This window comes from Phlebotomus papatasi, chromosome 3, assembly GCF_024763615.1.
Source record: "Phlebotomus papatasi isolate M1 chromosome 3, Ppap_2.1, whole genome shotgun sequence".
NCBI lineage: Eukaryota > Metazoa > Arthropoda > Insecta > Diptera > Psychodidae > Phlebotomus > Phlebotomus papatasi.
The window spans coordinates 12,031,057-12,043,087 of NC_077224.1; the positions used below are offsets into that span (position 1 = coordinate 12,031,057).

At 38.3% G+C, this 12,031-nt stretch overlaps 1 protein-coding gene across 1 annotated transcript; it reads right to left on the minus strand.

Moving 5' to 3' along the window:
* Positions 1-33: 33 nt before the first annotated feature.
* On the minus strand, positions 34-11,137 carry LOC129807753 (ubiquitin carboxyl-terminal hydrolase 5). Its single transcript, XM_055857218.1, has 5 exons — positions 10,913-11,137; positions 9,787-10,695; positions 5,906-6,923; positions 521-727; positions 34-454 (listed from the first exon to the last, which is right to left on the minus strand). Exons 1-5 carry the CDS (start codon positions 11,006-11,008, stop codon positions 282-284), a joined length of 2,403 nt encoding a protein of 800 aa, XP_055713193.1. The 5' UTR covers positions 11,009-11,137; the 3' UTR covers positions 34-281.
* Between the last annotated feature and the right edge of the window lie 894 nt (positions 11,138-12,031).

Sequence of the window (12,031 nt, forward strand, 5' to 3'; positions counted from 1 at the left end):
AACCTAACCAAAAAAACTCCAAAATCCGCCAAATTGATAAGAAAAATCAAGAATTTTTTTATTCAATTGCAATTTGAGAACAATTAAGTGAAATAAATTTATGAAATGCAAACCACTGAAAGCGTGAAATTATTTTTTTTACATTTCGTACACGGATTTTTTTTGTAAAAAAAGAAAATTGATATATAACTTAGAAAAAACTTGCGACCAAGTCAAATGCTGGCATAACTGGGTTTACTGAAAAAAAAAATGCTAAACCTCCTTCTTCTGATTTCTTTTTTTTAGACACGCCTATAGAGGTAGAGATAGCCCAAATCCTTGGGTGGATTCTGCGAAATCGCCACTTTGTTGTCATTGAATATCAGCCACTGGTTGTCCTTGAGAATGTGGCAGATGTAGTGACCCATCTGAGCGGACGTGCCCATGTGAGAAATGAAGGCAACCAACTTGTAATCTTCAAAGAAAAATCAAATTAACCTCAAATTCTCTAAGAAATTCCCCACAAAAAAAGAACACCCACTGTTTCCTCCATCTCTAACGGGAATCTCACGAGGAACATCAGCTTCCTCACTCGTCTCCATCGCGTCCAATTCGCTCTGATGCGAAAATATCCAGTCAGCTGCCCTCTCAATGTTATTTCCAGTCTCCCTGAGGGCTTTTGTAGCTTGTCTCTCATTGAATCCCATCCCCATCAGCATTTGGAGGCCATTGGCATCAGCCACGAAAGCTAAAAAATTGAGAGAATTCAGCTACAATTTCTGCTGCAAATCACTAGATTCGATCAATTTGCCGAAATTTTAGGTTATATTTGACCTAACCTCGAAAAAATGTCTAGAAAACCTGTTTTTTTTTTTTACAAAATTTAACAGAACTGCCCAGAAATATTGTGTACAGAAAAAAATTACAGTGTTAATTGCAAGTTAATAAATTCGCCAAGATAAATGAAATTTGAGGTGACTTAACCTAGAAAAAAATCTCGAGAAAAGCTAGTTTTATTCTGCAAAATAAAAAAAACCGACCAGAAACATTCAATTGAGTATCAAGCTACACTGTTTTATGCAAGTTAATACATTTTCTAAGATGAATGAAATTTGAGGTTATATTTGACTTAACCTAGAAAAAATCTCAAGAAACCCTAGTTTTCTTTCTACAAAATTTAACAAAACTGCCCAGAAACACTGAATACAAAAACAAGGTACAGTGTATATTGTAAGTTAATAAATTGTCTAAGATTAATGAAATTTCAGGTGATTTAACCTAGAAAAAAATCTCAAGAAAAGCTACTTTTTTGCAAATTAAACAAAAAAATGACCAGAAACATTCAATTGAGTATCAAGCTACAGTGCTTTTTCCAAGTTAATAAATTTTCTAAAATCAATGAAATTTGAGGTTATATTTGACCTAACCTCGAAAAAATCTCTAGAAAACCTTGTTTTTTTTACAAAATTTAACAGAACTGCCCAGAAATAAGGTAAGGTACTCTATAGTCGGCCGTTTAACAAGTCGGCCACTATGTGTTCTTCAAGTCGGCCGGTAGAATTATTTATTCATATCATATAATTTTGCAATAATATTCCAGGAGTTTTATAACATCATAAGGTCAATAATTGTATAAATAACACAAATGACCGAGAATACAAATGAAATTAGACACAAAACATTAAAAAAAATTATTAAAAGTCAGAGGATTCAAATTTACCTTAAGCAATATTGGCCATTTTTCAGCATATTTTGATGTTCTTTATAATATTCATGACATTTTTTCACAAAGAGTTATTCGATTTATTACCTGTACAGATTACTTTAGCAGGCAAATTTTGAGTCAAACCGCAAGTTGAGAACTTTAACTAACTCACTGTGCAATAAATTTATTTTCATTATTGATAAAAATATTAATTTTCTGTCTTAAATGTGAAGGTGTGAAATTTTAAAGCCATGTTCCTCAATTCGGCCAGCTAAATAAAAGAATAAAAAGAATTTTTCCCTTACAATTTTTTGTTTTCTTAAAATTACTATTCTTTAAAGGTTTTCTTTCTTTCTTTCTCAATATCCTTTTCTAGTCCGTAAAAACGTTACGGGCTTTTAAAATTTGAAAAATGGGTGGCCGACTAGAGGAACCCCAGGTGGCCGAGTAGAAAAACGCTTATATTGAAGTGGCCGAATTGAGGAACACTCTACATATTTAAAACATTTTAATTTTTTAATAATCTAAAATTATTTTATCTCCAAATAAAGTGTACAATCAGATGGACAAAGATCTATACTACAACTTAGGGTGAAAATTTGATCAAAACAGGCAAATTAAATGTCCTTTTACATAAGTTTTTCATAAAACCCATCCTTAAGTGGCCGACATACAGCCCCTTACCTTATTGTGTACAGAAAAAAATTACAGTGTTAATTGCAAGTTAATAAATTGGCTAAAGGTGTCTACACATTGAGAACAATTTTTGTCAAAAATTGTTTTGAAGGAAATTGACTGCAGTGTTGCAAGCAAAAACGTCAAAATTCTGTCAAAAATGCAATTTTTGACGAAAATTTCTCCCAATGTGTAGAGGCCTTAAGATCAATGAAATTTGAGGTGACTCAACCTAGACAAAATCTCGAGAAAAGCTAGTTTTATTCTGCAAAATAAAAAAAACCGACCAGAAACATTCAATTGAGTATCAAGCTACAGTGTTTTTTGCAAGTTAATACATTTTCTAAGAAAAATGAAATTTGAGGTTATATTTGACTTAACCTAGAAAAAATCTCAAGAACCCTAGTTTTTTCTATATTCTAATATATTCTATAATATTAAATATTCTTCAATAATTTTAGACACTTTGGTAAAGGAAACTTGCAATATAACACTGTTAGGAAATCTGGGACACCGAGACTACTTGGGAACTTGGGATATGGGACACTTCGGTAAGGGAAGCTTGTACTTCCCTTATAGAAGTCACCTGAAACACTTGGGATATGGCATACTAGGAAACCTGGATTCCGTTCGAAAATATAGTACACTTGAGTAACTAAATATTATTTAATAATTTGGGACACTTATGTATGGAAAACTTGTGTTGTCGGGCTTTAGCCCTGAAAGATTCCTTAAGGAGACCAAGGCTTATCGCGGCCAATTGCCTGGCAGCGACCCAGCTCTGTGCCCCCCATCCGAACTCTTCCAGGCCATGTTACCGACTGACTGACAGTGTCGCCTGTCCGACAATCCTCCACACGGCGGGCAACAGAACTATACCACCAGTAAAAGGCCTTGCTTGGAGCGAGAGGCGGGAAATATAAATTTCCCGCGAACAGGGAAGGGAATCCACCAGCCGGGCTCTATTTCGCTATCAGGTGGAAAATCTCGACTACACTTGGAATATAAAATTCTAAGGAAATCATGGACGCCTAAAGCATTTGAGACGTTTAAATCGGCTGGGACACTTGGAACATGACACTTCATTAAGTCAAAATTTGAATATGGAACTTTTAGGAAAATTGGAACGACAGAGATACTTGGGACACCTAAAAGACTTCGAACACAAGATACTGAGAAACCTGGAACCCTCCGAAAATATGGGACACTTGAAAAATCAAATATTCTTGAATAATTTGGAACATTTTGGTAAGAGAAACTTGAAAACTTAGGAAACCTGGCGCATCTTGAAATTGAAACATACCTGGATCACCCAGGACGTTTGGGACATGGGACATTTCGATGAGGGAAATTTGTGACATGAAACTTTTATAAAATCTGGAACACTTGGTATATTTGAAAATTAAGAATCTCACCTAATATCATTTGGAACACCTGGAACACATGAGATATAGTACACTGGAAAACCAGGAACTCTTCTAAAAATATGGGACAATAAGAAACCAAATATTCTTGAATAATTTGGTATACTTCTGAGACTGAGACATCCAGAAGATGTCTGGACACTGGGAAACCTGAAGTCTTTTAAGAATACGGAATACTTGAAAAACTAGATATTCATGGATATTGGGACACTTGGCACATTTGAGATAGTTGAAACATCTGGGACACTTAGAAACCTTAAGTCCTTGAAAAACCTAAGACACTTCGGTTAGAGAAATTTCAAACATAAAACTTTTAAAAAACCTAGAATGCTTGAAATATTTGGGACACCTGAAACACTTAAGATATAGTTTACTGGAAAACCCAGACCTTGCGAAAATATGGGACACATTAAAAACACTTGAATATTGTGGGACACTTCAATAAGAACAACTTCGGAAACTAGGACACTTTGAACACTTGAGATACTTGGAACATCTGGCATACTTAGAAACCTAAATCCTTGGAAAATCTGGGACACTTCAGTAAGAGAAATTTGGGACCTGGAATAAATGGGACATAGTACACTTAAAAACCAGGAAGTCTTCTAAAATTATGGGACAATTGAGAAAGCAAATATTCTTGAATAATTTGGGATACTTCAGTAAGAGACACTTGCGATATAACTCTTAGGTAGTCTGGGACATCCAGAAGATTTGGGACACTGGGAAATCTGAGGTCTTTTTAAAAATACGTAATACTTGAAAAACTAGATATTCATGGATATTGGGACACTTAGCAAATTTGAGATACTTGGAACAACTGGGACACTTAGAAACCTTAAGACCTTGAAACACCTAAGACACTTTGGCAAGAGAAATTTGGGACACCAAATTTTTTAGAAAGCCTGGAACGCTTGAAATGTTTGGGACACCTGAAACACTTAAGATATAGTTTACTGGAAAACCCGGACCCCTTCGAAAATATGGAACACTTAAAAAACACTTGAATAATGTGGGACACTTCAATAAGAACAACTTCGGAAACTAGGACACTTTGAACACTTGAGATATTTGAAACACCTGACATACCTAGAAACCTAAAGTCTTTGGAAAATCTGGGACACTTCGGTAAGAGAATTTTGGAACCTGGAATACATGGGACAGAGTACACTGAAAAACCAGGAACTCTTCTAAAATTATGGGACAATTGAGAAACCAAATATTCTTGAATAATTTGGGATACTTCAGTAAGAGACACTTGCCATATAACTCTTAGGTAGTTTGGGACATTCAGAAGATTTGGGACACTAGGAAATCTGAGGTCTTTTAAAAATATGGAATACTTGAAAAACTAGATATTCTTGGATATTGGGACACTTCAATGACAGAAGACTTTTAAGAAAGACTTTTAAGAGGCTTGCGACACTTGGAATATTTGAGAACCTTATGTCCTTGAAAAACCTAAGACACTTCGGCAAGAGAAATTTGGATCATAAAACTTTTAGGAAACTTAGAATACTTGAAATATTTGGGACACCTGGAAGACTTGAGATATAGTTTACTGGGACACCTTGCACACTTGAGATATTTACTTGGAACACTTGGCATACTTAAAAACCTAGTCTTTGGAAAATCTGGGACACTTGGGTAAGGGAAATTTGTGACATGAAACTTTTATGATACGTGGAATCCTTAGTATACTTAAAATATTTTGGACACCTGAAATACATGGGACATAGTACACTGAAAAACCTGGAACTCTTCTAAAATTATGGGACAATTGAGAAACCAAAAATTAGGCAGTCTGGGACATCCAGAAAATTTGGGACACTCAGACTTCTTCTCCTTCTATTTTATGTAAGGCTGTCGGACTCACTCGGGTCCATATAGCCAAAGCCACTGAGGCACTGGGAAACCCGTGGTCTTTCAAAAATATGGGACACTTGGGACATTTCAGACACTTAGAAACGTCCTTGGAAAACCTAGGACACTTTGGCAAGAGAAATTTGGGACATAACACCTTTAGGAAATCTGGAACGCTTGAAATATTTGGGACACCTGGAACTTTTGGGACAATTGGGACATTGTAGATTTAGGAAAAAACAGAAGAACAGGAACTTACCAGATTTGGAGACATCAGTTCCGGGAGGGACGAAGGGATCGCTGAAATCGGCATCTGTGATGTGTTCCATGATCCACTGCGTAGCATTCTCCACTCCCGTGTTCTTGGTGAAGAAAATGGCTTTCTTGCAGGATTCCGGTGGGAATCCCATCTGCACCAATTGCTCCAGCACTTGTTCATCCATTGGCGGAAGTGGTGGAGGCTGTCCGGCAATTTCCGGCAGCAATTCCTCCCCGTCCCTTCTCGGTTCTGCCCTCAAACTGCTCAAGTCAAGTTCATCGGGCACATCAATGGACACATCCAGTTTCTGGGAAGACCAATCGTCATTGAGAGTGAACTTCTTGAAGTGAATCATGAGGAAGTCTGGCATTGTGGCCAGGCGAGTGATTTTCCTAGCTCGGGTCTTATCCTTGATGGCAGTGCTGTAGAATTGATCGATGATCTCTTCACTGGTGAAGGCATTGAGACAGGCTGTGAAGGGAATCTTGGGCCGAACAGCCTCATTGGGATTCACCTTCTCGCCCTTCTTCTTGGCCTCAGCCAATTTTTCCTCATATGCCCGGATCTCGGGGATATTTGTGGCCAGATGAAGGGGAATCTGCAGTGGCAGACTCCATTCATTCCTCGTGCTGTACCGGACTTTGCCACTGGCTGAGCACATCAGACGCTCTTCGACTGTGTACTTGAGAGCATCTGCCGGATTCACCTGACCACGACTGTTCTTCTCCAGGGTAGTGACCAGATGTAGGTAGAATTCATGAGCATCCTGCTGGAGCTTCGTTGAGAATTCCGGATGATCTTTGCCAATGAGAGTTTTGAACATGGCCGGAGAGATTCCTACCGGCTCAGTGTCCCCAAATCCCTCTCCCGGAGAACTGTACTTGCCACTGAGGAGTCCCACGCCCAATTTAGCCATCTGAATATTGAAATCACTCGCCGGATCATTTGGATACTTGGCAAAAATCCCATCGGCATTGCCCACAAAACGCTCCACAAAGTCCGGAATGGTGAAGATGACCTAGAGGGAAATTAACCTAATCGTTAACCCTTTAAGGGCGACAAGAAATGCTTCTGGAAGAGGAAAGTTCTATGCATCTAAAGGATCGAAAGACAGGCAACATTGTAATAGGCAGAGGTGCAGTGGAAAACTTTAATTTCGAAATAGTGGTTTCGAAGAAAATTCCCTAATTTAGATTCTTCGTTAAAACGGTTTTAAATTAGGATATTTGGATTCGAAATTCGCGATACAAAAATTGATTTCTTGCAGCTCATAAAATCTTTAAAGTTCCTAATGTTCGAAATTCGAAATACTTTCGAAAACAGAAATAAAGCGGTTTAAAAATAAACATTCTTTCACGAGTCTCATGTTAAGGATAAGTATTCCATATCCTCTTTTGGGTTTCGGTCAAAATTCGAAAAGCCAAAATTTCGAAATCCATAATTCCGAAAAGCCAAATTTTCGAATGGATCGATATCTCGCATGAGCCTAAACAGAAGTAGATTTTGATTCTCCAATAGTGTCTTGGATGAAAGGTAAATGGAACTCTATTTGCACAAAAAGTCGTTGATGTTCGAAAATTCAAATTCAATTTCGAATTTTCATACTACATTTTCGAACAAGGTTACTCAGAGTTACTCAGTGATTATGGAGTGATTAAATAATGGGGAAAGAACAGTAAACGTCGTTGTTCTGTTTAATTCCTCACAACAATGCGAAGACCGTCACATTTTGACACTTAAGCACTTCGAAATTCGAACAGGATGTAACTTCCGCCACCTTGCGAAAGTATTAACGACAAAATCGGACAGATCCCATTATCTGATCGAAAAATGATGTATGGACGAAATATAGAGACAAATGTCCTCTACAATTATGTCGAAGTAATCATCAAGATCGGTTCAGCGACAGTGGAGATAATTGAGGTTATGTGATATTAAAATTGGTTTTTCGACTGTGGTGTCCCTGGTGTTGATCCCACGAAATTCAAATGTTCAAGAAAGTAGTAGCAATTTGTGAGATCTTTCGTTTGAGCACTTTCTCGTCAATATGGATAAAATAGAACCGGAGATATGATCTTTTGAATTTCGTGAAATTTGACCCCTCATATCTCCGGTTCTATTATAACCACAGCGAACCCACGCCACTTTTTGTAAACTTCATATTCTAGGCTATAACACTCTAAAATTTGATTTACATGGCGTTTTTGAGAAAAATGAGTTTTGAATTTTGGCGCTATCACAGTCTTTTTGAACGTCCATCTAAAAGTGTTCATCGAGACGAAACCAAAAACCAAAAATATAGGTCAAAATGTTAATTATAACCGGAGATAGAGGCCGGTCAATATTCGAACTTTGACCCCTTATAGCTCGGGTCAGGGGTTTTAGATCGACTTAAGGTTTTTTTTGTTTGATAGGTATAATCAACGGCTACAACATACTAAAATTTCAGCCCGATGCACAATGGAATTTTTGAGTTATTTAATTTAGAAAATTGAAAAATCTTCTTTTTAAAAATAGCGCCCCTAGCGGTGGTTTTATGAACTTGCGATGTTAGAAGGGGAAGTGGCATTTCACGAGAGCTTTCGGACATTTCATGAGGACGGACGGACGGGATGGACAGACGGACGGACGGGAACGTAACTTAGCCCCCCATATATTCGTGATCAGGAAGTGGCCAAACATATTCTGGCAAAGTTTGGAGCCGATCGGAGGACATGAAATTTTGTTAGGATTATAGTAAGTGAGATTATTAAGAATCTCACATAATATTAAAGAGAGATAAACCAATTACAAAGACTTTCCCGATGCATTACCGATTGGGACCGATGCAGCTGCCTTGGAAATTTCAAGACCTTCCCAAAAAGTCCAAATTGAAGCAATTCAGTTAAAAAATGAGCCTTCCAACGTTTCCAGGAGACTCTTGAGCGGTTAATCCTTGACCTTCGGAAATTCGAAACCTCCAAAACACATCCGAAAATAACAAAAAATCGTAGGAACCGTTCTCTAAATAAACCAAAAAAACGTTTGGAGATAATGTTTTTTCTTGATTAAGTGTCACCGAAGACTAAAAGTTGATCATGCCTTCGAATAATGTGAATTTTCTTTAATAATAAGTTAGTTTATTATCAATTATTGATAATTATGTGATAATTGTGTGTAAATCTCTTAGGAAAAATATTTAAAAAAAATCACTTTATTCGAAGGCATAACGTTCGAAAGGAGAGTACTTTCCCCTATCTGTTCCCGGTTAAGCTCTAGGTTTGTGACCAGGGGGGTAACATTAGCTCTGAAAAATGCGACCGATTTTAGTGTAATTTTTTCCCTGTTTTCGTACCCATTTCACGAGATATCTCCGAAACTACGCAGGTTACCAATTTGGGGTTTTCGGTTGCGTCTTCGTTATTGAATTGGCTTTTGTTTTGTATTAGCATTTTTTGCTAATTCATTCTACAATGACAGAAAACAGCTAATGAACTCAAAAGTTTTTTCAGCGCGCTAGAAACATGCGGGAAACATCATGCTCCTGTCTGTGACAATTCTGAAGAAATTCTTGTAATTTTACCTTCAGTTGGCCTTTGCTCCCTTAATATAGGCAACACATTTTTTCATTTTTTGGTACTTAAGTGAGAATATTTCCAATTCTACTGAACCGATGTAATTCTTCATAGGGAAAAGTTTAAAGGTCTTTAATAACTGGACAATTTCTCAGAATGAATGAGGTTTGTAAAATCAACACCAGAGGCGCTGTAGTCTCCAATGTGTCAGACTAACCTTTCCGTCTAATAAATTTCTAAAAGGGGCGTGGCATAAAATTCTGTTTAGGAGGGGCTTAGTAAAATACGGGATTCAAAAAGGGATTAGCTTAAAAGTTTGTCACGGACCTGCATGACGCTGTTGAGGTAGCAGGAATTTCCCAGATTCTGCATCCCGGTGCATCCAGGGCCGGACATGGGAGTGAGATTGCTGCCACTTTCGCACATGAGACTCCACTCCCCAACTCGCTGATTGAGATCCAGCTCCAGCTCCACCATGGACTTCTCTGTCTTCTCCATCTGATTGATTTTGATCCCGAAATGGGCCAAATGTTGCACCAGATACGGATCCTCTACCATATCATCCTCCTCGTAGCTGTAGACATCCCCCTTGCCTTCCGACGTAATCGTTCCCAGCTTCACGGCCAACGGGTAGCCTGTTTCTTTGTAATGCAGCACTGCATGATCATTCCCCCCGGACCCATCGAAGAATCTCCTGCCACAGAGAACTGCCCCATCCGTGAGATTGAGCCAGAGATTTGTGGTCAACTCACACTTGTCACACTTCCATCCACTCGGCGGAATCTTCCGTCCATTGTCCAGCTGCAACAAATCCTTGGCACAGGCTGACACATGCCTCACCTCCCCATCCCATGTCCCAGTCAGAGAGCTCTTCTCGGCCTTCTTCATGGCCGAATCCGCCGCCAAAATAGCACTAACCGAATTCACCACGGGCTGTGGCAATTTTGTGCTGTAGGGCATCGTCTGGAAGCCCGGCAGCACCACAATGCTATAATTCTCCTCGTACGTGTACTTCTTCCCTGCTCCCGGATCAAATCCACCCTCAATCCCAATTGCCAGGCGCGTTATCTTCTTCTCAGGACCTTCAACACCGCCACTTTCCGGCGGGATTTCTGTCTTGAGGCGCCGAATGTGCAGGAATACAGCATTCTTCGTCTTCTCATAGTAGCCCAACACATAGTCCTTCCCGAAGCCCAGGAAAGTGTTGAGACACACATACAGCCCAGTTTCAGTCTCCTGGACACCAAATCCCAACATGAATCAACAAAATATTCCAAAGACATAACCTCAAAGTCTTTGTTCAACTTTTCCTGCAAATCCCTCCCAAAATCCTTCCGGTATCCCCTGTCCCTCACTGGATTATGACAAAACACCATCCAGGGAATGATTCAATCCCAGAAATTCCACCGGAAATTGCGTATTTATAGAGAAAAGGGGAAAATTTGCGACTTACCGGGGTGTCAAAGGAGTAGACGCATTCATCCTTGAAAATATTGTCATAGCTGCTAGGCACACGGATCCTGGCCAAATGACTCTGCAGATCATCCATATTTCTTCACTAACTCACGCGAATTTACCGTAAAATCACAATAAAAGCGGATATTTATGAGGTTTGATGAACTATCGTGTTTGGAGTTGGACACCCATCAAAGTTCACGTCGACATAACTCCATCGGTGTCTGATGGAGGATCCATAGAAAAATCTTACGACTATTTTGTAACGGTTTTGGAGGAATCGTAACGCATAACGTAACCTAACCTAAAAGTCAAAAACACAGTTTAAGTTCATTTTTTGGTTTATTTTATTAATAAAAATAAATCAATGCAGTGTGACCAAAGAGAATTATAATCGAATTCAGACCGGTACACATTCATTTCTATTCTATACTGAATTTAAATGTAAATGCCAAAAAAATCATTGAAAAGAATGTAAAGTATATTCCTTTAAATTTGATCTTTTCTGGCCTTGGCACATCTTTCAGATCAGGAAAATTTCATGAAACCAAAATTCACATCCCTTTCTTTCTCACACGCTTTGTATATGTCTGTCTCATTCTTTCGCATTCTCTTTCCTCTTTTAATCATTACACCAAATTCAATTTAGCTCAAGCGAATTTAGGGAGTGCGAAAAAATGAGATAGTCATATGCAAAACGTATTTGAGAAAAAAAGGGATTCGATTTTCGACTTCAAGAAATTTTTCTGATCAAAAAGGTGTGCCGAAGCCATTAGGACCAAAACATCACTCGAATCGAATTACAGAGAAGTTCGGGCATGAAACTGTTTAAAAAACTTACGATTTTTTGTTTATCAATAAATGAAAACTACAACATACAGTAGACTCTCTCTCAATCGGGAATATTTGGTGAAATGTCATCCGGTTTATCGATAGATTTGGGCGTCAAAGCCTTTGTAAATTCCACAAAAAACGCTCAATTGTAAAGAATCACGATATAAAGAACTACAGTGAATTTGAGCGAATTAGTTTCATAATTAAGCGTGGAAATTGCCAACAAAATTTGATGCCCGATTGAAAAAGAGCCGATTGAGTGAGAGTCTACTGTAACTTTAAA